Source organism: Plectropomus leopardus, chromosome 15 (assembly GCF_026936395.1).
Source record: "Plectropomus leopardus strain MGB_pleo_1.0 chromosome 15, ASM2693639v1, whole genome shotgun sequence".
In the NCBI taxonomy this organism is placed as follows: domain Eukaryota; kingdom Metazoa; phylum Chordata; class Actinopteri; order Perciformes; family Serranidae; genus Plectropomus; species Plectropomus leopardus.
This window is the reverse complement of record NC_142190.1, coordinates 19,178,879-19,204,729: the sequence shown is the minus strand read 5'-3', so window position 1 is coordinate 19,204,729 and position 25,851 is coordinate 19,178,879. Positions and strand designations below refer to the sequence as shown.

Genomic DNA, 25,851 nt, shown 5'->3' with positions numbered 1-25,851 from the left:
CTTTTTTTTTTCCCAGTGCAGCAATCAGGCAGAGTGTTTCCACTTGCACTGATTAACAGTGAGGCTCAGCTGAACTGTTGAGTTTGCTTGTTTTTCCTCATAATGATCAGACATGTTGCCAAACATCCATACTAAAATGAACCAAAACAGATCAAACAAAGACAGGAGTAAAGGATATTCCCAAAGATATTAGAGAAAATATTTGATCATATCAGAACTTTAAATTCTTACAGGAATAAAGATGTAGTATAGATGTCAATATTTAACCAAAATAAAAATGAGTTACGGTTTACAATATATTTTATAAATTCAATTTTCACTTTTTGCAGAATAAAATGTAACAGTAAAGAATTAGATACACAGTGGTTCCCAGCCGTTAAAACAAACAAACAAACAAACAAACTTTCAGCTCTTTCAGATTAGCTCCTGTGGCCCTACATCAACACCATCATCTTTAAAACATGTAAATTGATTACCTTTTCCCATCAATCTGTGAGCAACAGTGATCTGATAGGGATAGTTCAGGATATTTGAAGTGGTACTGTACATGATAGCCCACTTATCTGTGGACAGTAGATAGAGGACGCTGCACTCCCTGTTTGCACCCCAAAGCTCAGTATTTCTCTGTGGTGGAGTGGACACTATATTTGGAGTATTTTCACTGCTTTGCCTTGCTGTCAGACAGCCCTTTGCTTTGGCACTACATTTTCTATCTATATAACTTCCATATTTCTGCACAAAAGCCCAACTGTTTGGGATTTGCAGCAGGTTTTCCAAATGCTGATCTTCCCACAATTTGCTTGTGCTTTGTTTGTCTGCATGTTTTTTAGGTTGTATACAGTATAAAACAAATAAATACACTTGCAGCGCGTTTGCCCCTGTTGGCCATCTTAATAATGGTAGTTTTGATTATTTTTGATACAGACCCCTTTCACAACAGACACTTTGACTTGTCATTATAGGAAATACACAGTTGGGATTTTTAACATTAATGATGGCTGCATTCCACTCTGGGGAGGTGCTGGCATTGTGCATGCTGGCTCACTTGAATATCTTACTGGAACACTTAATGGAACCAAGCCATCATTAATATTATCAATTTCACCCATGCTTTTCTTACTAGGAAATGTCAACATGTCTGCCGGGAAAAGGGTCTGTTTTAATTTATGTACTGTTGCTTTAACCGATGCGGCGATAACAGCCAATCACTGTGGCTGTAGCGCCGCGTGCTGGCCAGAGAGGACCTATCAGAGCGAAGTAAAACGCACGAGCCCACCGAGGGGGGCGTGGCTAACAGGAGCGAGGAAAAAAGGAAACTAAAAGTAAGACAATATACATTTGTGTTTTTCCATGATTTTTGGAGGATTTGTGTTCACTTTACGTTTACGTTCCTGGAGTCTGTTTTTTTTTGTGTCAGTTTTTAACCGGGATTTGGTGAGTTGAAAATGTATTCTCCCTGTGTTGACTAGCATGCTATTTTCAAGCTAAATGTAAAGCTAAAATTGTCCGAAGCTCAGCTAAGACATTTATTGAGTGTTGTGGTCTGTCTTTGTTTGTAAAGCGAATTGAGAAACTCCGTTTAACAGGAGTGGTCAAGTTTAACTTCAGTATAGTTAAAAGTTAAATGAGGTAAAGTTAAATGAGGTGACCGCAGTCGCCATGTTTTGCGTGCGGTTCAGATATGACTGTGAAGTTAGCTTCCGATTTGTAGCTTCTGATTCAGCAGTTAATGAGGGGAGAGTTAAGGAAAAGTAACCTGCACTGCTTAGTGACAGATCCAAGGTTTTTGCAGCTCTTACTGTTGTGAAAGCATGTTAGATAATTAAGGTAAAGCACCGACTGACTGTCTGAAACCCACTTTCACATTTATAAAACTTTTATTTTATTTATGAATATGCAAAAAAGGGAGATTTTACTGCTTTTTCACATGTTGACCACATTAGACCAGTTCTAGATCAAAAATCATTTAACATGGACAGGTCAGACCTTAACTAGATTATCCCAGCGAGGCTAACTATTATTTAAAACACAGTTTGATATTTGTGAAATCTTATCTGTCTCAAGTTTTAATTTGATTGTCATAATATAAAAAATTGAAAGACAAAAACATTTGCCTTGTTTTACAACAGGCCTGGTTTTAATTGTGAGGATCGTTTGGAGTTTGCACACCCAAAGCTGGTCAAGGACGATGGCAACCCATGCTTCAAGGATAAAGACACTGATTCACACATCTGGATCATGGTAGGACTGAACTTTATGTATTTTATTGCAGTGGAATTCATGTGGAATTTTAAATGGGGATGGCTATCTTTAGGATGTAATCAATACTGTTACAGCTATTCCTTATAAATAGCGATACTAATTGATACTCTCACCGGTACTTCTCTCCATAATTTGGTGCAGAAAAAAAGACAGCACATGATTTTCTTTTTGACACAAACTCTATGCAATCTCCACAAACTGACATGCACTGAGGTTTCTCACCTATCCCGTGTGACTTATCATGCGGCTTTTTCTTTGACCCAACCTAGATCAATAAACTAAGTGAACTATAAGGTTTAACCGCAGTATTTATTCACATATTCACAGTTATTATGTTAGAATATTCACTTTCCTTTGAGTAAAAAAACAAACAAACCATAACTATAGTCCTTGTTAATTTGCATATAACCTTATTAGAGCAGCTTGAACTTCATACGTGGCATACTTATCAGCAGTTATCCAGCATACCTAAACGAACTTCACTCCACTGAAGTGAATGGCTGTAAGTCTGTCAGGATAAACTTGGCAACAGCCTTGTGAGGTTATGCTGTTTTTCTGTCTGTGTTATTTCCCCTCTTTTCGCAATGGTAAATGGATTGGACTTCTACTGACACTGTCCATAGGATTAATACATTGGAACATAGTATTACATGAGAAGTGCTTAAAATAGTTGCCAACAACTGTGACATAGCTGTTAACTACAGCCTTATTTGTATAAAGGTACAAGGTGAATTTATCAGTCATTTTTTTAAACAGAGTTTTACAAAATTAAATTAAAAATTGTCCTTGATACTGCCTCACCTTTAGAGTTGAAGGATGAGTAGATTAAAATCACCAGCTTTTATGAAAATTCCATCTGGTTGCTTGGGCATGTTGCAGTATACTGTACAGTAATGTGTATATATTTTTATATTTACTGTATATACTGGCACAACGTTTCTCAGTTTCTCAACATACTATACTAACTGCTTGGGAATCGCTGCTCAATTTATTACCTGTTATTGGTTTGCTCACATTTTGCAAACTTTCACAACTTCACAACATCAGACATTTCCTGCAGCAAGCTTTTGACTGAGGCACACTGTTCAAGCTCCTTTTCTTTCTCAGAGCTCTGCCTGGGCACCACAGGGCCTCTTTGTAGTGGAGAAACACCTCTGACCTCAAAGGCAGCGTGATGGATGTTTTATATCTGAGCAATGAAGCCAAAGCCCACCCAGAGGAGGGGGGCTGCTCTGAGGCATCTGTGGGTCATATAAAACTTGCCTGCAGAGGTAGAGTTTTCAGTTGGCAGCCAGTAAAGAACTGAGACGGAGCAAGAAGGAGAAGGACCACCACCAAACAGCAATGGCATCTTTAGGGCTGCAGATTCTGGGCGTCGGGCTGGCGGTGCTTGGATGGATTGGAAACATACTGATCTGTATGCTGCCTCTGTGGAAAGTGTCTGCTTTCATTGGGAACAACATCGTGGTGGCTCAGACTATCTGGGAGGGACTGTGGATGACCTGTGTAGTGCAGAGCACCGGACAGATGCAGTGCAAGGTCTACGACTCCCTGCTGGCCCTGCCTCCGGACCTCCAGGCGGCTCGAGCTATGGTGGTCATCGCCATCCTCTTCTCTCTGTTTGGCCTGCTGCTCTCTGTGGTCGGAGGGAAATGCACCACCTGTGTCGGGGACAAAGCAGCAAAAGCCAGAGTGGCAATCTCCGCAGGTGTTTTCTTTGTCCTGAGTGGAGCTCTGTGTCTGGTCACTGTGTCTCTGCCTGCTAATACTATCATAAAGGACTTCTACAACCCCTTGGTCCCTGACGCCCAGAGGAGGGAGCTGGGTGCATGTTTGTACATGGGCTGGGGAGCATCAGGACTGCTGCTGATAGGTGGTACTCTTCTCTGCTGTCAGTGCCCATCAGGAGGAGACCGCTATAATGGAGCAAAGTACTCGGCGCCTAAATCCACAACTCCCGGGAAGGAATTCGTCTGAGTTGCTGCATTAAATGGGAACCCTTTAAAAGGCAACTGACTTTACATACAGCACAAACCTGTTGTTTATCAAGTTGTGATTTGCATTGTGATTAACATTTCTTTTACTAACACACTGCGACCTTTTGTTTCCGAAACATGCAATAGACTCTACAAGGTATGTTGCGTGTGACCAAAATGCAACATGGAGTTAAGATCGAGGCTTATTCATTTGTTTTTTGTGTTATAATTTCAATATTAATTCAGTCTAAGACTCTTCTGATGTTTTTTGCAGCATAAGCACTTCAGAAAGACTCATGTATTCATAATGTGTCATGTTTGTCATTCAGACAATAAACAGATTTTTTGTCAGTAATGTTTTTTTGAGATGTCTAATTTGGTGAAACATAAAGTACATTAATCATGGTATTATTTTTAAGTACATATTTTGAGATACTTACCTTGAGAGGTATTATTGCACTTTGAAGATATTACTTATTTGACTGCTATACTTAAATGATTAAGATTTTACACACAAAAATGTGATCAGTTCATAAAAAATGATGCATTGATGAAACTATGAAACAGTGGGACAGAGGGTGTCATATGCTGTAGAGATTGTAAAGCCCCTGGTTTGTGATATTGCACTTTATGAATAAAATTAACTAACTAAATTAACTGTACGAGATTATTCAAGACTTACTGTATAAAATAGTTAAATACAGCTCCAGCTTGACCAGCTAAAACATTCAAATGTTTCTCACACACTCACATTATAATCCATCATATACTCTAGCATTGAAGGTGGTCATTCTGCTGTGTACTTATACTTTTTTATACGCAAGTACACTTTATTGATAATATTTCTGCACTTTGACCTACAATAAAATAACAAACTATTTTAACCAGGGGATGAGGGGACATTTTTGATATAGCATAATGTCAGGATAGTGTGTGATTGTATCAGTACATGGGTGATAAGTATCTATTTTTATAACTTTTTTTTAATATTGCAAATACAGATTAAACTTTTGGTAGCCTACTAGAAAATAAAGATCAGTTCATGACAAATGAGATCTACAGACTAAAAAAACTTTCTTAAAAGATAACACAAATGTTGACAAAGTTTCCTTCTGGGACATATTTTGCAGTTTAAAAGGGTAATAAACCTGAATACATCACAGTCCATGTTATTGCATTATTACTGTACTGCAAAACATTTAAAATTGCAATAATATTGTATCATTACTTATTTATTATCATTATATTGCAGGGCTTCCAGTGATTTCCAGCCCTAATTTATACATTGTGGTACTGATGCTTCAACCAACGTAATCTGAATACTTTCTCCACCACTGGCCTATCTCATCTGAGAGGCCAAAATGGAAACGGACACAAAAGTGAAAAAGTACAGGGGTGTATTGTTTTTCTTGTCAGACTGGTTTCAATTGAAAATGTGTGTAAACAAAAAGAAAACCATTAAAGAGGTTCGGGATACATCAGGCTGAAAGGACTTGGCAGAAGTGCTCTCACTGGGCAAACTGTAAATATCCATTCTTTGGAGATATAAAACAGTTCCTTAGCAACATGAATCCGAGCATACACAGCGCAGTGTTGTCTCTGGCAGCGAGGTCCATTTTACTCAGGACAGAAACGGTAAATTACTATCTTAATACAAGGGCAGCGGATTACACCATGGCAAACATCTCGGGCAGATACAGTAAATTCCCAGGAGTCTACTCCCCCAAATTCCTGAGTGCCTTATCACCAGTGCTTATTGAGAAGTTAAGTTTCAGTTTTATTAGTGTTTTCTGCAGGTGCGAAGTGAACATGAGAAAGGAACGTGTGAACAAAGAAGCTTTATTTTTTACGGTTAAAAGACAGTGATCATTATATAATTATATCGTCGACTAAAAAACTACAAAACCCATTTCAAGCACACACTGTCAAAGATTACAATGAGCTTTAAAAAAAATCTCCATTCTTCATAATTGTTAAAATTTCAAAACGTCTCTAGGCAGCAATCTATACAATAACTTATACATCCTAAAAATGTAATAAAAGATGTATGTATTGCACCACTCTCTCTATGAATAAAACAATTAATAGTAGGTATGTTGTCCAAGAAAATAGTATTTTTTCTGTGAAAAATGTTACAGGTTTTCACTCCTTAGATTCACAATAAAGACAATGTCTATTTGTAACAAAAAAAAACATTTCCATGTGAAAACTGACAATTGACAGCAAATGTCAATCTTTAGTAGGTACAACTTTCCTCCAGAAACAAAAAAAAAACAACAACTGGATAAAATACTTTACTGGGCTGTCTTTTGTCACTTTGTGCTCCACATTATTTCTTGGGTTAAAGTATTTCAAAGTCCGAGTGTATATTATTTTCAAACCAACCCAATAGACCAAGTTCTTGTTTGTGTCAGCCTTAGCATCAACATTTTTGAGAAATAGATCCCTCTGTGACACTTTCAGTGAGAGCATTAACAAATATGAAAATTGTCGAGACATTACTTGCTGCAGTCTAAACACTCACACATAGTCCACGTTTGAAGACACGGTTCTCACAGGGGCAAACTTGGCAGGCATGTAGGGTCTTGAGCCGTCTTTTGGGGGGCAGTTGTTGCAGAGCAGGCCTCCTCCCAGCAGCAGCAGCCCAGCGGAGCCCCAACCAATATAAAGTGCAGACCCCAGCTCTCTCCTCTGAGCCGCGACTACCAGGGGGTTATAAAAATCCCTGATGACCGCGTGAGCCGACCACGATACTGGGATCATGATCAACAAGGCGGCTATTATGAAGATCACTCCGGACACGATGCAGGCTTTGGCTTTGGCCACTTCGTCTTCCATGCAGTTGGTGCACTTTCCTCCAACCACAGCCATGAGGATGCCAAACACCCCAACGATCACGGAGACGACCACCATGGCCCTGGCAGCCTGCAGGTCTTGAGGTAGAGCCAGCATGGAGTCATACACCTTACACTGCATCTGGCCTGTGCTCTGGACCACACAGTTCATCCACAGGCCTTCCCAGATCACTTGGGCGGTGACAATGTTCGCCCCAACGAAAGCAGTGACTCTCCACATGGGCAAAGCACAGGTGATGATGGTGCCCAGCCAGCCAATGAAGGCCAGCAGCACGCCCATGATCTGGAGGCCCTGAGAAGCCATGATAAAGCCACCGCAGCCAGGACTGAACTTCTACACCGGAAAAGGTTGCTTTTAAAGAAACTTTCACGTCTAAAAGATTAAAACTCAACAGGGGTTATTACTGCTCTCATGTACTCCTCCACTCTTACACCTGCTTGAGGAAGTGTTTGCTGTGCTCTGATGCTCTGAGGTCGCACTGTGAGAAGATAACTGCTTCCCATTGTGGTTCAAACTTTCAGGGTGGAGTTTCTGTGCTCCCACACAAAAGGGGAAAGCCGAGATCTGATATCCACAAACCTTGTCCTCTCTCTGTTCATTGTTCCCACACATACAAGCTTTGTTACCTCAAGCAAGACTTTGAGACTGGGAACAATGGCTCCAGATCCCACCTGTGCTCACACACACACACACACACACACACACACACACACACACCACACAGATCCAGCCTTGAGCAAACACAAACTCAAGATTTCAGATTTTGGGTCAGCATGTTCAACTAAAAACAGACCATTAAGTGGAAAAAGTTAACAACAGTTGTGTAATCCAATTAAGGATCAGAATCAGTTCATTGTCACCTCCATATATACAGCTAGCACACATGGAGGCAAACTTTAAAAGTTTAAGTTAATGAGCTTGATTATCTCAGACATACAGTGTGAACTATTAACTCTAGGTTAGAATGTTCAATTAAGGGACTTTAATCACATCGGTCAAAATAGATTGACAGAGAAAGGAAATGTTGACTTTTAAAGATCATAGCAAAGTGATATGAATATTTCCTGGCATTTTTAATATTTAATCTCTGAAGAGATGAAAAATTGGTCCTGTGAGTCTGTATGAAGTACAAACACTGTTGCCTATAGGCTCACAGTTTGAACAAAGACCAGTTTCCAACCACCTCGCCTCCTTTTTCTGCCACACCTAAACCTGATCTACAAGTCTGTCAGACAATAGGTGCCTCTCAAATGCTGTGAAGGTGTTCTGTTTCAAAAAGGATACTTATTTTGGTTGAACACAGTGGTGAAAAGACATTTATGTATGACTAAATGTGTAAAAAGAACATTAAAACAGGGAAAACAATAAAAGATTTTGAATGATATATTGATTTGCTCCATTTTAAAAACAACTGGATGAAGTTGAACACAGCTGCTCTGTGAGTGTGTGTGAAAATAAAAAGTAAGGACAAGTAATCTCTCATTTGTAAACAAAATATTTATTTACAGTTCAACTGACACATCATGAATTACATACATATGGCTTATAAAAACAACCCACATACAGCATTTCAACTTTTGTAATTATAGAATATTCATACCGCTCAGAAAAAACTTGCAAATGACTAATACTCATATTAACAATCGCACAAATACAAATGAATGCATATAAAAATTAAAACTCCTCCTTGGGTGTGGTTCCCTTCTTGCTGTTTATTCCACTTAAACACTCTCATGAGGAGTGAAACTCAGGAATACTTTTTGCACAAGTAACAACCTAAAATATCAACAATCATAACCCAGAAGCACCAGTTCATCTGTCCCGGTAAACACCGCTTTTTTACTGCCTTCTAGACGTAATCTTTTCCGGACGCTGGTGCTGAGGCCTCAGATCTGGCAGCTTTGTACCTTGCAGTGTAGGAGCCTTCATCCTTAGAGGGGCAGTGGCAGCAAAGCATCCCACCTCCGATCAGCATCAAGGCGGCTGCTCCCCACCCGATGTAGAGCGCAGCTCCCAGCTCTCTCTTCTGGGCGTTGACCATCAGCGGATTGTAGAAGTCTCGGATGATGGTGTGGGCCGTCCAGCAGACAGGGATGGCGCAGAGGATCCCAGCAATGATGAACAGAACTCCGGCTGCAATGCCCACCTTGGTCTTGGATGATGGATCCTCCACACAGTTGGTGCATTGCCCTCCAGCTACAGAGAGCAGGATAGCCATGATGCCCACCACGATGGCGACGATCGTCAGGGCCCGGGCGGCCTGGAGGTCAGGGCTGAGGGCCAGCATGGAGTCGTAGACCTTGCACTGCATCTGGCCTGTGCTCTGAACCACGCAGCTCATCCAAATACCTTCCCATGAAGTCTGCGAAGTCACGATGTTGCTGCCGATGAAGGCAGTGACCTTCCACATGGGAAGGGCGCACACGATAATGGCACCAATCCAGCCCAGGGTTCCCAGAGCTGCGCCCAGAATTTGTAGCCCAGTGGACACCATTGTGGACAACCTATTTGTTCTCTTTTCAGTCCTGACTTGAAAGGCCTTTCTGCAGACTGTAGCTCCTCTGTGGCAGTGACGTAAGCCTTTGGGTTGTTTGTCCTCCTCTGTGATGGAGGCAAGTGCTCTGTTAGTCAAGAGAGTTTGCTGAATGGGAGAGGATTCAGAAGAACAGGTACATATGATCTCCTCCCTCTGAGAGAGGAGGGGCGATGGAGGAAAAAACAGCTAACCGTCATCAGTGCTTCCTCTTCAGGTCCACTCCCCCAAACCTCCCAAACACATAACCTGTTTACCCTCCCCCACCCATCCAGTCTCATTAAGTATAACTGAAGGAGACCTGTAACTGCTTTGCGTGTGGCACCACATGCACAATAAAACACCCAACTTTGGCACAATGTAAAATTCTTTTTGAAGAAAAAATAAAGAAATAACATTTATTCAGTTCATATTCCCTCTCTTAATTACCACCTCCCCATTTTCAGTTTCACCTCAAGCAGCAGGAGGGTGGAGTAATGTCCTGAATGACAGATGACTCAGTCTGTTTTGAATATCAGTACCTGTGACGAAAACTTCAGACGGACCAAATATGGTCTTGCGCTCAGCGATTTTCCTGCATTACTCCTTCACAAACTATGGATGACATGCTGCTGAAGTCGTAATGTGAAGAATGTCCTCAATCAACTGTGTCGGTTCCACCGCATTATGATGATTTAATGTAAACTGAGTAAACATATCTCGTCTGTCTGGACATTTTCATTATTTAATCAAGACCACAATCTTTTTTATTGGATTTAGTGCTATCTAGCAGCGAAATTACAGAACTGAAACTTCAAGTGTAGCTACCTTGACACAGCCTATTGGTTTGTGGGCTGCCATTTAGAAGCCTCAAGTTTAGCATTTCTGCTGTTGCCATCTTGTTTTTTTTTGGAGCTGGAAGTGACCATATAAGGGCGAGGGGTGGATCTGACTAAGAAGCTGAGGACACTTAAGGCAGAAAGCCTGTCACTCAAGCTGCTGTGCCCTTATTGATGTATAACTTCAAGCCTAAATCAAATGTAAAAAGTTGAGTTTTTGTTTTTATTTTTGTTTTATTCTAGTTTTTATTTTAAATTCAGTTAACGTCAACAAAAATGTTTTTCTCAGCTGTAAACAGCTTATTTCAGTATACATTTCTGTATAAGTTGCACCAAATGGCATGCACAATAGAAAAACTTCAAATCCATATTTGATCTTCTTTAAAACAAATAATCAACCTGAGCTTTATAGTCAACATATTAAGACAATTTTAGACCTATGTCCTTGTGTCACTCTTTCTAAAAACCTTTAATAAAGCCGAACACACAGTCATATATCAACATTTAGCTTATATTATCCACAGAAAAAAGCAAATCCTACCATAAAACTTCAGAGGCTAACACTAGCCACCGTTGGCGTAACTACGTTTAAAACAACAAATATTTAAAAAATGTATTGATACCTTGATGGCAAACATATGCAGGACCCAAACGTACGATTTTTTTTTTTTGCTGTTCTGGATAATGCATATTAATCCCCTATCGTTGTCATGAGGCGTTGTGTACCAGACCCCTCTCAGAAAAACTGCTACTTTCTCCTTGACAGTGAGACAGGAAGCAGTTACGTACAGCCAAATTACAGTACTGTGCAAGAGTCATAGGCCACATTAAACTTTGATATTTAAGCAAGGTTATAAAGATCACACATATTTATTTCTCAGTAGTCTTTATCAAACAGCTTCAACAGGCTAAATTTGAAAGTATTTAGTGTGAACTTAAATTAACTTTTCCACTTAACATGTCTTGAGATCTCTTGGGCAGACAATATGATATTTACAATACCAATCTGCGGGTGTATTTACACCAGGCTTCAGTCAAGACATGTCCAAAGCTCAATATCGATTGTTTAAGCTACCTTTTGTTAAGGCTGCACGATTCCATGTATCACGCAAAATATTAACCTCAGTCTTGAGAATCCCTTTTGATCTGACCTTTTTCACCAATTTAATGCATCTTAATAATGTATCTCATCAAAGAGAATGAGAATAATAGTGTGTGTGTGTGTGTGTGTGTGTGTGTGTGTGTCTGTATCCTCAGTTCAACTTTGTCTTTTATTTTTGATAGACCTTTCTTTCAGGTTTCAAGGGATACATTTTGATGTTGATCGCAGTGACTGTACTGTGTGTGATAAATAAAATGTTGGATGCTAAATTAGACATAAAGAGACATTTGTGCTCAGGTTTTGTAGCCTTGTTTTAAAATTAAATCATAATCATGCTGAGGAAATCTGGCTAGTTTTTGAACCCTGAAGTCACAATTCATTGGCACTTTCATGATTCTTTCTGTCTTTCATTAGTATTATTATTATTATCATTACACACAAACTGACCCAAATTTGCAGCCCTGAGGACAGAGGTTGGCACTTCGTGGAACTGAAACTGTATTTGAAACTGGGAAAACATTCAACATGTTGCTTGATTTAACAGTAACAAAATACCTACAGGAAGATATTGCAATTTATATTATTTATGACTTTCTTTGTGACATTAACAAATTTTTTCATTTCTAACACCACTGCAAATCGAAATTTCAAGTGTGTCCACTGTCTTGTCTTAGAGGGGTATCTGAGTAAAAAGCAGATCTAGGTGCTTCATTGAGGTTGTGTTCAGTTTTATAGCAGGCCTTCTGCATTCCTCAGTGCTGTTGTTGATTTCAACAGAGGGTGAAACTCCTGGCTCACTTTGTCACATATTTCCAGTGAAATCAGTTTACCAAGGAAACGCACAAGATGCAAGGCCTTTGACCACTGATTTAATGCAGGTGGTTCCTCCCACAAGAAATCTGAGGCAGCACCATGATTTCATGACACTGTGAGGTTAGAAAATTACAGAGTTCAATATGCATTTAGTCATTGTCTTACTTTAATAATTAGAATGACTTTCTTAAAACAAATAGAGAATATTTGAAACAAGTTAGTGAAAGCTGAAGAGGTCGTGAAATAAAGGCTGAGGTCAGCTTTGAGAGAAGCTCAAGAATCTGTTATGTTCGGTCTGTGTGTGTTCTTTGAATCAGACTGAAGGCCGATTGTAAAAGTGAACATGCAAGGTTTTCATGTTCAAAGAAGATCACAGAGCTATTTATGTGAAATTGATGTGGAGGGAGTCGGGAAGGGCAACAAAGAGGGGTCAGTGCAAGGGCAAGTGCTATGATATACGGCAGTCGGGGTTTTGAAACTTTTAAATGTTATAACCCTGACAGAAAACGAAAGTGCTGAACTTTCTAAAGTTTTGCCCTTCTGTGTGCTGTTCACTGCTCTGCCCAAAGGGAGGCAGCACTTTCTACTCTTGAAATGTTTGTCATTTCACTGTGTCTGTACTGTGCCATAATCTGACCTAAATATCCCATACAGAGTCACTTGGAGGTTTAAGAGGACCCAAACTGATATCTTAATCTCATATAATTATTCCATGCTGTTTGTTGTACTTTTTTTAGTTATATAATGGCTTTGATGCACCAGTGAAATATACATCTTGGGTTTGTTTGATGTACTCTGGAGTTTTCTGTGCGCACAGAGACAGAAGGATAGCTGTGTGGTTGTGACAGTGTGTCATCAAAGAGCTTCTAACGGCAGTTTTCAATGTGTTCATAAATCTCTGAGCAGCCATTAAATCCAAGGCTCCATACCTCTTTCAAAGGACTTATTACTAAGTAACTGAGGGTCCGTTTATAGAGCGGTACTGACACTGACCATTGACCTTGTGAGGGCTGATGGCGAAAATCCCCGTTTGTCTTTGAAACAAGCAGTTTGAAATGAAAGGCTGTGATTGGTTGAGAGATATTTTAAAAAAATAAATACAGATAAACTTGAGATTTTGGCAGAGAAAATATTCATTTGATGCAGTGAATCTATTCAACATAAAACTAGTATTGACTGTACGGTCTTCAAATACGGTATGCAACATGTTTATGAGGTCCTCCTTAATAATGTACCTTTTAACGGTGGCAGCATTCTAGCCTTACAGATTATTAAATACGTCATGACGTGGACAGAGAATTAGTTTCACTATAGTGCCAATTCTTTTAGATCCCCCATTTTTAAAATGTATTTGTTGTCTCCTACAGCTGAATTTAACTACGACACTACACTGCCCACACAATCTCTGGTAGCACTGCTTCATTTCGCCACTATTCATAAGCTTCAAAAAACATTCACGAATGCAGACAAAATGAGCGCAGAATATGGACGAAAGGTTCTGTTCGTGTCAGCACACAGATATCTTAAATAGAGCATAAATGAGCCCTACCTTTTCTCGAATGTTTACTTGCTATCATTAATACACTTAAAAAAAGGAGTTTTAGTTTCTGTTGTCAGCATGTTTTCACTCTCAACTAATCAAATACAGCAGCATGGTCAATGGTCCTACACATCAAACTATGACGCTCTACGTACCCCTCGACTGAATGTTTGGATGTGTCAGCTTCCGCTCCATCAACGCTTTGTTTTTTCGAAATAAACTTCCATGTTCACAGAAAACGGGGCTCTCATCCCCAGAGGAAAAAAAACCATCATAATTTTGGTTAAAATAACTACATTTGTTTTATAACTTCACTTTCTGAAGTTAATGAGTAAGTGACATATGTAATTTGACATGCAGTACGTTTTGCCATCTCTGTCACCTTGACCTTTGGTTTCACACAGGACACAAACATTAGTCTCCTAGGTGAAAGTCCAAATAAATAAGTACAGCAGCAGCAATAGATAGACAGTAATTGTTACATTATTACTGAGGTAACAAAGAGCTTGTATTTGTCTTGTAATTGTTGTCCCTTAGTTAGTTGTGCCCCCCCCCCAATTTTACCCACAGACTGTATAAAGTAATGGACATAGCTACCCTGACATTACCTATTGATTCGTGGACTGCCGTTTTGAAGCCTCAAATTCAGCTATTGGCAGTTTGTTTTTTGGAGCAAGGAATGACCATATTACGATAAGGGTTGTGTTGGGGTGGATCTGACTCTTAGACTGCACTGAAACCTCACAGACAGCCTGTCAAAGTGGCCACACCTTTAATTATGTGTATCTTTAAGCCTAAATAACATTTGAACAGGTGAGTAATTAAAAAAAAAAACCACCCCTGCTGTTGTCATTAATGATAAATGTTGCTAGAGACCAACGCTGTTTTTTGTATCAGTCTGTAAACATGTTTATTTCTGCTGTTACATTGTATATTGTAAATTACAGACATTATAACATGGGCTTCTATGAGGATCTACATGCTTTTAGAGCCAGCTTCACATTGCCATTAGGGAACTGAAGTTTTTGGCACTTCCATGTTGGCTTCATTTTTCAGTCAAGGAGATTGCCGCTTCATTTTACCATCAGGTCAGCCATATTTACAATGAAATAATTCTTTAATTTAACATTTATGCTAAACAACACACCACATACTTGCAGCTAAACTCATCCCATACCAGTGTTAGGGTTAGTGGGTCAGATCCAAAACGCATTTAAGTCACTCTCCTAGAGTATGAGCTGTTTATCTCTGAAACACTGAATCAAAAGTAAAGTTATGAAAAAATAACAATAACATATTTTTGTATGTCTACATGTATTGTACTTTAACTTCAGATTTTTAAAACTCTTCCAGTAGGACATTATCAGTAGCCTACTTCCTGCATTTTTTAAAATAACTTTCTGTCTTCTCTTCTGTATTTAGGTTACTAAAGTATAATCAGTGTGTTGGCAGGAGTTGCTGACCCCTGCACCTATTGACTGAATTTCCTTTGGCAGCTAACCAAATAGATAAACCTGTTATTCATACAGCGTGTCCTGTGAAATACCCTCTCCACACACCCAGTTGGATATGATGATAGATCGTTTGTGTATTTGCTCTGCAGCTGGAGACGAGGAAGAGCTCACACTCACAAATTGACACACAGAAAAAATCAACAGGGAACTGAAACTCATTCATTGACTCGTGAGAGATATAGCTTTCAAGTGAAACTTAAACAACACAAATATATGTGAAACTGTTACAGTATTTATAAATGTGGAAAGACCAAACACGTATGGCTAAAACTTGTATAGCTGGCATTAAAGTTTCATTATGTAAAATCTAAAACAGATGATAGAAATAATTCTGATATGGATATTATTCAGAGTTGATTTACAATTTTTTTGTACCAGTAATGTCGAAACATTCTTATTCAAACTTCTCAAATATTGCTGCTTGGTCAGTGGACTTTCACGTCTACGTATGGCCCACTGGGTATCTTCCTGCAACTCTTGATGACGTTCTGGGGAGGCCGTGTCAATTTTACGTAATGGGCGGACTGTGACAGTTTTCTGTGTCTGGAGAGAGAGAGAAGGACCTGCTGTGCCTCCAAACTGTTTGACAGTGGTTGTGACACTTTTTAGTAATTTATAAAGTCAAGAAAAACCCTGACAGTTATCAGTACAACAATCTGTCCAGTGCTCTAAATTAGTCTGTTAAATTCAGCTGTGTGTCTGTTATAAGTGTCCTCATTATTGAAGACACTAAAATTCACCTGCTCTGTGCTGCAGGAAAGCACTCCACACTGGTGCTTTTCACACCGATACCGAAAAGGCTTGACTCTGCTGGGTAATCGTTGGGTAAAATGATCATTCCGGTCACTGTGTGCGTAACAGGCGAAGCAACAAGATTACAAAACTGAAATGACATTCATCATTTACAGTATCAGAATGCCTATATTGAGCCTAATGAGAAACTCATTAGGCTCATTGATACCTACCCAATTAACGAATATCCAAATCGCCAAATATTTGGGTCCATCCCTAATAAACTTACAACATCGGTAAAACACCTTTTTATGTTAATTTCTCCGTGCAACAAAAGCATGTGGGTAGGTTTGAAAAAAAGAAGCAAACAGTGGGTTCCTGGGTGAAAGTTTGGGGTTTGTTGGATCAACCCACCACTGCTCCAGCCCCACTAAGAGGGACTTTCCAGCTCCTTATATTACATTGTTACCGACGGCGTTTCAACCTGACACCGGTATAATCCTTTCCCGCGATTATACACCCGGTTGTAAATAGCAACATTGGCTGTTTACACCCTGGTTTCTAAAAGCGTGGTTAGGGACAGACACCTGGATTCAAATATCATCTGCCATAAAGACGATGTTTGCTATAACAATTGTGTTTGTCTTTCTCACTTTTGCACAAGACAGTCTTTGCTGGAGAACAAACTGTAGTAGTGCTGTCGAGCAGAGACTACGGCATCAAATATTTCTTGTTTAAGCATGTAAACAAAGAGTTTGATAGCGCTGACAGTCAGATATGATTTGAATTGTTGGAAGATTATTTGTTTCCTTCCTAAACACGCAGATAATCTCAATGAATAGCCTTTTATCGGGCTTTATCTTATCATGGTTACTGGGATAGCTATTCTATTGTAGACGTGTTTGATTAATATTGAAGTGCGATAATATGTACAGTACACATATACTGTTCAAGATAAAAGTGTGTCAGAGTGTGATATTGATAATAAACAGGAATTGTACCTCACTCAGTCTGCCTCGTAGATAAATTGTACGTTCAGTTTGCTCCACTTTTATAATATACACTGCTAGAAGTAACATTGCCCAGCAGAAATTAAGTATTAAAAAAACAAAACAAAACACATTCATCCATGACTTTTCTTAAATATTTATGTTTTCAGTATGTACAAATGGGCTCTCTGTGTGTCACAAACAAGAGGAGAGATCAAACGGTACAGAAAGACCAACTAACACATTGTTGGTTTTAGTCTTTTCATTCGACTCATGTTTCAGTTTTATGTGTTTATCACACTGTTTTTGCTTAAGCTTTAGTTTGCACCGCAGTTTCTATCATAAATCCTCCCAAACATGAAACCAAAGAACTTGTTTGCTCCACTTTTTAAAGCTGGAAAAGGGTAGGTTCACAGAAGCTGCAGTCACAAATCTATAAAATATATTCACAGCATTTCCAGTTTGTCATTAACTCGAATTTTATTGTATAATCACCCATAGACTGTGTGACCCAGTGGGAATGGTATATGTCATAAAAAGTAACATAAAAATGGCCACATTATGTTTTTGTCGAGGCAAGAAAAAACGTGACACATCACAACAAATATTTAAAGAAAGAAAGCAGATTGAGAAAGCTAAAATATTATAGTTCTCATTTTCTCTTCCCCCAGTTTCTGTCAAACACAATCCAACTCTATGCAAACATACACACACACATATACACACACACACACACATCCAATACGTGTTTGTAAATCCGTTACAGTCTTGTGTGGTCACCTATCAACCACATAACAAGCTCTGCCTGGCCACTCATTACCTCCTGACAGCAATAAAGCAGACACACCCAGCGCTACCATGGGCAAAAGGTTAACCCATAAAACTACTCTTCATTTGAAAAAGCACACAAACGAGCACCAACACGCCCAGGTGGTAAACGAGGCCAATGCCCAGGACTTGCCTGATTGGCTTGGGCTGACGAGTGATGTCACCTTTCAGGAGGGCCTGACCACTTAGTAATAAAACGATACATGGATAAGGGTCATCAACTCCTTAAGAGCAGCAGAACACAGGAAAGTAACATCTGAGCAGACACGTACACGCAGCAGAGGGGAGGAAACACACTGTGACAAATCGTCACTTCTGGATTCAGCAGCTGGTGCAGGAGCTACGGCTTGAAGAGGAGGCGTACCTGGTGGAAAGAAGAGTCCACAAAGAGGAGCTGTGAGGGCAAAAACAAGAAGGCCTGTAGACATTTGCTGGACAGTAAAAAAGGGGAAAGGGAAGCAAAGAAAACGGTGAGAAAGAGAAAGTTCTATAAAAGAGGAACCAAGAGGAGAGAAAGGACAAATAAAGGAGCTTTTGATGTAAAGAGCGTACGCCTCTCTGAGTGAACGATGGCGTCTTTTGGACTTGAATTAGTTGGCGTCATTCTGTCAGTGCTCGGCTTGGTGCTGAGTGTGACCAGCTGTGCTTTGCCGATGTGGAGGGTCACTGCATTCATTGGGTCCAACATTGTCACAGCTCAGGTGTACTGGGAGGGCCTGTGGATGAACTGTGTGTTCCAGAGCACGGGGCAGATGCAGTGTAAGGTCTACGACTCCATGCTAGCCTTGCCTCAGGACCTGCAGGCCGCCAGGGCGCTCACCGTCGTCTCCATCATCATTGGCGTGGTGGCTCTCCTCATCTCTGTAGCGGGAGCAAAGTGCACCAACTGCATCGAGGATGAAGTGGTTAAAGCCAGGGTGATGGTCGCCTCAGGCGGCTCGTTCGTCACAGCAGCACTGACCCAGCTGGTGCCCGTTTCCTGGTCGGCGCACACCATCGTGGTTGAGTTCTACAGTCCAGTCATCCCCTCTGGTCAGAAGATGGAGATCGGGGCGGCGCTGTATCTTGGCTGGGCCGCTGCGGCCCTGCTGCTAATTGGAGGGTCCATCCTCTGCTGCAGTTGCCCTCCCAGGGAAGAGAAACCACTGAGGTACAGCGTGCACCCCCAGAGTCGTGTGGCATACTCCGCCGCGCCGAGGTCAAACGCTCCGAGCTCCTACAACAGGAGGGACTACGTTTGAGGAAGAGGACAGGACTGAGGGGGGAGCAGGAGAAGTAGTGACATGCTGTTTTCACTTTTATCCTGCTTACGTGTACGTTGTAAGGAAACATGTACAAAAATGTAGCTTAATAATGATTACATTTTTAAACCCTTGAAACTAAGGGAAAGTGGGTTTGATTTTTGGAGGTAAAAAAAACAAACAAACATGGGAAAAGGCAATGACCAACTTGGTGGTAAATGTCCCACAAATTTCAAGAAATAAGTAAAAGTTGACAAGGAAATTACCTCAAAATTAGTTGGGAAAAAGGAGGGCAGAGGAAAATATATATATATTAAAAAGAAACTAGGTAAAAATATCCACAAAAGTATATTAATATTTTATGAATAAGTTTTAATAATTTTATATTTAAATTATGGTAGAGAAAAAACAACTTTTTTTTTAAATTAGAAAATTCAGCACTTTTTTGGGAACAGGCTTCTGCCTTCTACCTGTGTTTTTGAGAGAAATCAAACCAATTTGCTCGGGTTTCAGAGGGTGAAGTGGAACAGATCACCACAAAAGGGCCAAACTAGTTCGTATATATTTCCGAACATAAATAAGTGTAAAAATAAAGACAGTTTTTTTGATATTTTTTTTGATGAGGAAGCTCTATACAGATATTTGATGGTAATGTTTACAATTAGCATTGGTCTTAAGCAAGTTTAAGAGGAAGTGGCCAGATATAGAGTAGTTAGAAAATTTAGTAGAGCATTTGGTCTATGTGGTCAGTTCAATGAGGAGACTTTATCCTATATATATTTATTATTTGTGCTTTTAACATGTTGTGTTGTGTTCCTCATTCTACTGATCAGTGTGTACATATAGTACTATTGTAAAGCAAAATGACTTTTTTGTTGTGTGCCAAGTGATATTTTTCTTGCTATTATCACAAAATGCAGATGCAGTCACAGATGTGAAACATTAGTCAGTCAAGCAAAATGGCGCTCAAAGCAAGGTCAACATGGCAGAGAGAACTGTAAGAATAAGTTATGTAAAATGAACATTAGTTGGGTGATACGTTAGTGATTTCCTATCTCTATCCCATTTTACATGCAGTGCTTTACGAGGCTGAGTTTCTACTTTTTCTGCTTTTATATAACAAGGCTTTTGTTGTATTAATATTGTATGTGTTTGGTAATAATGAGAGTTTACTTTATGAATGCAAATGTTTTGTTTTGAGATCTACTGAAATGATTAAAATAACTTAAGTAATATAGGAATACATTTTTTTTTTACCATGGCACATTATGCAGGCTTAACTTTTCATGTTTCACCCTAATTCATTCAATTCTTAATGTTGAAAGAGGTTGCATGACAGATATGTTTGTTTTTACCTTCTTGGGTTTTTTTTTTAACAAATCCAGCATTGAAAAAGTGTTGTGACAACTTCCCAACATATGTCAGAGTTGCGTTTGACAGATGATTTTCGATTAGGTTTCTGATGTGACGGTAAGGGCAGGCCCCTCTGTTTAGTGTCTGAACCACAGATAAAAGCTTTTCCCATTTTTGAATAGTCAAATTATCCCTCTGTGTTCTGGCAGGTGTGCTCAGGTAGCAGAGCAACTTTGCATCAGCAGCATAACTACGCATGACCTACATTTCTGCTCATCTGAGCAACATTGAACAAACCTCTTTTTGAAACTCCTCTGTGAATATACTAACAGTAACACCCAGTACTAAGGAATAAGTACCAGGAATAAGTACTTTTGCTCAAGTGAAAAATAGCAAATCACAGTTACTCTGTTACAAATAAAGCAAAATAAAATTTCTACTAAATAATACATAACCATTAGCATTAAAATGTAAGTACTAAAGCGAAAGTAGGCCTACTCATCAAACAGAACGCTCCATTTATTTATTATTTATTGGATTAATTATTGATGAATTAATTTGTACATCCCATAAATATTGCAGCTGGTGAAGGTGGGGATATTTTTAATTACTTTATAAACTGCAACTTGTGAATGGGGGATCAATAAAGTCTTATCTTGACCTATAATAATCTAATCATTTATAATTCGATTCCATTATAGTAACTGTCTGAATCCTTTAAAAATACCCCTCTAAAATGTAGTATACTAAAGTAATAGAATGTTAGGATATTTGAGAAACGTACTGGATTACTTTACATCTCCTATATTATAATTAAGAGGCTAATGAGTGTGTCTTAGTTTTAGCCACTGTGATAGTAATTAAAATGGTTTAACATGACAAGGGACACATGCACCTTTTGTTTTAGCAACACAAGCAGCTGGTGGACACAGGTGTGCTGATACAGGTAGGCTACAGGTTATCACTGTTATCTCAGTAGTGATGCGTCAGTTGACGTTGTTACATAAACACGATGGAAGGACAAACAGGCCCCCCGTTCAGCCTTAAGGGTTTGTTTATGTGTTTATATCTCTGTGAAAATTATTTTGGGCTCCACACTCCGAATGTGAGGACAGTTTTTTGTAACGTGTGTGTGTGTGTGTGTGTGTGTGTGTGTGTGTGTGTGTGTGTGTGTGTGTGTGTGTGTGTGTGTGTGTGTGTGTGTGTGTGTGTGTGTGTGTGTGTGTGTGTGTGTGTGTGTGTGTGTGTGTGTGTGTGTGTGTGTGTGTGTGTGTGTTTGACGAAAACATTGAATCAGACTGTAGATCTTTGAGATTTTGGTTTGTGGGTGAGTGATTTGTTGAAAAAAAAGATTAAAGTTGCCCTGTTTTTGGGCGCCCGTTAGCTCAACCGGTATTGCAGGCACCCCATGTACAAAGGCTATGTCCTTAACATAACAGCAGCGGGTTCGATTCTGCTGTCGGCTCTTTGCTGCATATCATCCTATCTCTCTCCTCCTTTAATGCTATCGCTTTCCTACTAATTCCCCAAAATAATCTTTAACAAAAAAGTTGCTTTTCCTCTTTATTATGACAGTAAGAAATTTACATTAGAGACATGTGGCTGTATTTTGTAGTAATTCTATGATATTTAAAGGACTTGATACCGATCACAGAGAAAATACACATTGTTCAGTTTGTAAACTCTACATCAGAGGTGAAATATAGAATATGCATGCAGTGTGGTTGCACTGGGGCCCAGCAGGGTCAGGGGGGCTGTACAGAGTTGGGAGAAAAATGGGCCCTTGCAAATAATCCAGATTGCCACCTCAAAAATATGACTGTGATCAAAGAACATCCCACATTAAAATAAAAGTGGTGCTGTTTGCTATTAATGTCCTTGAAGAGGCAAACAATAAATGTTTAAAGAGACATTTACACACGTTCATTCCTGTGAAAGTTGCTCAGTGTTTCCACAGCATTACCAACAATGTCAGTCTGGTATCGTCACACACATTTCACCTATTTACAGTAAATGACAAGGTGCCTGAAAGTGTAACGGCACTTTTATCATTACTAAAATCAATGTTATTTTTTATTTAAACTTTTTAGAACACACAAAACGCTTGCTTGACAATTTCAACATGGGGTTAAAAAAAACAGCAACAGTATTTTTTTTTTTTTTTTTTTTTGCTTTTATACAGTACTCTAAACCACATGTGTCTCCAGGAAATGTTTGGTCAGCGTCTAACCGATACTGAGAAGATCATGCTGTCTGTATGCTAAAGGTGTCTGAGAATTGCTCTGGGTGCAGTTATTCCGGTTTCCAGCTGAGCTTTTTAGGATTGTTTTCCTAACACCGAATCTTGACTGTTTGAGAAACTCACACAACTGGAACCAGGAAGCAACAATAGATCAACAGTATCAGAGCCTGCTTATAGCCCGAGAGTGTGTTTGCATCTGTGTGTGTGTGTGTGTGTGTGTGTGTGTGTGTGTGTGTGTGTGTGTGTTTACGTTTCCATGCTTACTCACAACAAGCTCTCTAAGTATCCTGAGGCTGAAGCTCCCTCTCTGCTCTCCATCGTAGTTAAATGCTGTATGTATGTAAGTCAGTATTTAGATTTAACGAACTATGCTTGTTGTTTTTTGACTGTTTTTAACAAAACTTCCCTTTTCTCAAGAAAACAACCATTTTACCAGCGACCAACCCCCACCAACCACAGCCACACCCTCCCGCCATCACATCCCTCCTCACCCGCGGTGCCTCCAGCTCCCCTCCTCCACTATATGTGCACAGGTGGTGTTTTAGTGAAGACAGCCTCCTGTTGACATCATCACCAGGGGACTCCTCCTCGCTCCCCTGAGGTATAAAGGACCACATGTTTCCGTGGCAGCATCTCATAGCGACATCACACCCTCTTTCAGGTGGTCACACTTTTCAAGAGCGCCTGAACAGCAGAGGAAGATCTTTACTGCGATCTGAAAGGCTTGCTCTTGTCATTACACAAAGGGTCAGCCATGTCGATGGGCATGGAGATCGTGGGCATTGCCCTTGGAGTCATTGGTTTTATTATTGCAATTGTAACATGCGCCCTGCCGATGTGGAGGGTGTCGGCCTTCATCGGAGCCAACATTGTAACTGCTCAGACCATCTGGGAAGGTTTATGGATGAACTGTGTCACCCAGAGCACCGGCCAGATGCAGTGCAAGGTATACGACTCGTTGCTGGCCTTGCCTCAGGAGCTGCAAGCCTCCAGAGCGATGATGATCATCGCCATCATTCTTGGGGTGCTGGGAGTCATGATCTCCATCGTCGGTGCCAAGTGTACCAACTGCATTGACGACGAGGCGTCCAAAGCCAAAGTGATGATCATCGCTGGAATCTTCTTCATCCTTGGTGGCCTTTTGGTTCTCATCCCCGTCTCTTGGACAGCCAGCGTCGTCATCCGTGATTTCTACAATCCCCTTCTTACCAGCGGGCAGAGGAGGGAGCTGGGGGCATCGCTCTACATCGGCTGGGCAGCGGCGGCCCTGCTCCTGATTGGTGGGGCGATGCTGTGCACCAGCTGCCCGCCGAAAGAGCAGAAGTACAAGCCGCCCCGGATGGCCTACTCCGCCCCACGCAGCACCAGTGCAGGCGGAGGATACGACAGGAAAGACTATGTCTGAACAGAAGTGTCCGACATTTGGAAAATAGGGTACAATGGAAATGTCTGTTGCACATGAGTGTTTTTGTGTGTCTGTGTTGTATTTTGCTGTCTGAAACCACAGGGTGAACCCCACAACAAGACTCCGAGATGAAGATGTGTGTACAAATATTGACTTTTCTGTTTTGCTTTTGGCTGACATGTTCATTATTATGTCATTTAAAGGTCCTTGCTCTGCTGTAATCCAGCAGGTGCGTTTTTAAAGATGCTCCTGTTTCCATTATATGAACATTAGAGCCTGTTTTTAAGAAAAACATAAATTTTGAAATGTCAAACCACGTCTCTTTGAGACCTTTTTGTATTTATACCCTAACGTCTGTAGCATTATTTGAATCTAAAAAACACCTGCCTCTTGTGTGTGTGCATGTGTGTGTGTGTGTGTGTGTGTGGCTCTATCATTAGCTGTTGGACTGCTGGTGTCGTGTTTCACTGAAGCTTTCAGTTAAAATGCTGTGTGTCACTGACAATGACAAGGAAAAGCCAGCTCTCATTTTACATGGATTTGGTTTTGCGTGTGTGTGTGTGTGTGTGTGTGTGTGTGTTTTGCATGTAATATTTGCCTAGGAGAGTTTCTGCCGAGACTGAAACTAAAGATGGCTCCATGATACGACCCCAGGTAAAAACAACTTCTTTCTCACAGTTTCACTGTTTGAGGTCATAGAAAAGACTGTTTCAGTTGCCACGCAAACATTTTTATGTGTCCATATGTGTGAGTTTATTTTATATTTCTGTAATAAATTGTATTTGTACTATAAACTCTATTGTGTGTCTATGTTTCAGATAGATTTGTATTGTGTTTTTATTTTTTATTTTTTGTATCTTTTATTTCTGTCAAGCAACAGTCTGTACTATCCTCTGTGGGTCAAACAAAAAAAAAAAAATTAAGGACCTCTTTAGAGTGTGTGTGTGTGTGTGTGTGTGTGTGTGTGTGTGTGTGTGTGTGTGTGTGTGTGTGTGTGTGTGTAAAACACAGCCTGAGGGAACAGGCTGTTGTAGGATGTTTGTTTCCACATCAGCAGGATGTGTTTTGTGTGGTCAAATGAAAAATCTTACAAATTCATCTTCATCTCCTTTAAATATTTTAGATAGATTTTGTGTTAAAAACTTTGTTACTTTATTGTTACTCAAACATTGTTAAAAGAGCTGATTTATGACATAAAATGCTTTGTCAAATGTTTTACAGTAGTGCTGGAACTTCAGATGTTTGAACATTTTAATAAAAGTCATTTAAAGAATGATGTTGGTTTTTTTGTCTCCCTCTTTCCTCGAGAAAGATGGCTTAACCCTTTGTAGAGTGCTATAAGATCGCAGCAGGCACATCACAAAGCATGTGCTACTAAAACAAACAAGGATCAGTCTAAATCAAATAATTCAAAAAGCTGAAAGTCGGGTTTGGCTTTGGGAGTTGGGTGTCTTTGTTTTGCCAGTGTTATAGAGTTAAATCCATCTCTCAGTTTAGCCAGAGCTTAATAACGCTAGGGGTGGCAGGTGCTGTGGGCTTCTTTGGGCTGCCACACACCTGCCAAGGATGTTTGCCTGTGAGCTATATAAACAGGCAAAAGGACTAAATCAGCCTTAAAGGCAAGAGACACGGAGAGGAACAGAAGAA

The 25,851-nt window shown here is 40.0% G+C and overlaps 5 protein-coding genes across 6 annotated transcripts; 3 read left to right on the top strand and 2 right to left on the bottom strand.

The window, feature by feature from the left end:
* The first annotated feature begins 1,304 nt into the window (after nucleotides 1-1,304).
* LOC121952184 (claudin-4-like) lies at nucleotides 1,305-25,477 on the top strand. Of its 2 annotated transcripts, none has more exons than XM_088088331.1 (3): nucleotides 1,305-1,322; nucleotides 2,130-2,241; nucleotides 23,217-25,477. In XM_088088331.1, exon 3 carries the CDS (start codon nucleotides 23,554-23,556, stop codon nucleotides 24,202-24,204), a length of 651 nt encoding a protein of 216 aa, XP_087944457.1. In that variant the 5' UTR covers nucleotides 1,305-1,322; nucleotides 2,130-2,241; nucleotides 23,217-23,553; the 3' UTR covers nucleotides 24,205-25,477. The 2 variants fall into 2 exon arrangements, with proteins under 2 accessions (XP_087944457.1, XP_087944456.1); XM_088088330.1 differs by lacking the exon at nucleotides 1,305-1,322 and adding an exon at nucleotides 1,411-1,434.
* cldn29 (claudin 29) lies at nucleotides 2,130-4,593 on the top strand. The gene is made up of 2 exons (XM_042498963.2): nucleotides 2,130-2,241; nucleotides 3,370-4,593. Exon 2 carries the CDS (start codon nucleotides 3,607-3,609, stop codon nucleotides 4,237-4,239), a length of 633 nt encoding a protein of 210 aa, XP_042354897.1. The 5' UTR covers nucleotides 2,130-2,241; nucleotides 3,370-3,606; the 3' UTR covers nucleotides 4,240-4,593.
* LOC148187274 (claudin-4) lies at nucleotides 6,062-7,648 on the bottom strand. The gene has a single exon (XM_088088332.1). It carries the CDS (start codon nucleotides 7,395-7,397, stop codon nucleotides 6,759-6,761), a length of 639 nt encoding a protein of 212 aa, XP_087944458.1. The 5' UTR covers nucleotides 7,398-7,648; the 3' UTR covers nucleotides 6,062-6,758.
* Nucleotides 8,572-9,919, bottom strand: LOC121952164 (claudin-4-like). The gene has a single exon (XM_042498682.2). It carries the CDS (start codon nucleotides 9,586-9,588, stop codon nucleotides 8,944-8,946), a length of 645 nt encoding a protein of 214 aa, XP_042354616.2. The 5' UTR covers nucleotides 9,589-9,919; the 3' UTR covers nucleotides 8,572-8,943.
* On the top strand, nucleotides 17,987-20,437 carry LOC148187273 (claudin-4-like). Its single transcript, XM_088088329.1, has one exon. It carries the CDS (start codon nucleotides 18,533-18,535, stop codon nucleotides 19,202-19,204), a length of 672 nt encoding a protein of 223 aa, XP_087944455.1. The 5' UTR covers nucleotides 17,987-18,532; the 3' UTR covers nucleotides 19,205-20,437.
* Nucleotides 25,478-25,851: the final 374 nt, after the last annotated feature.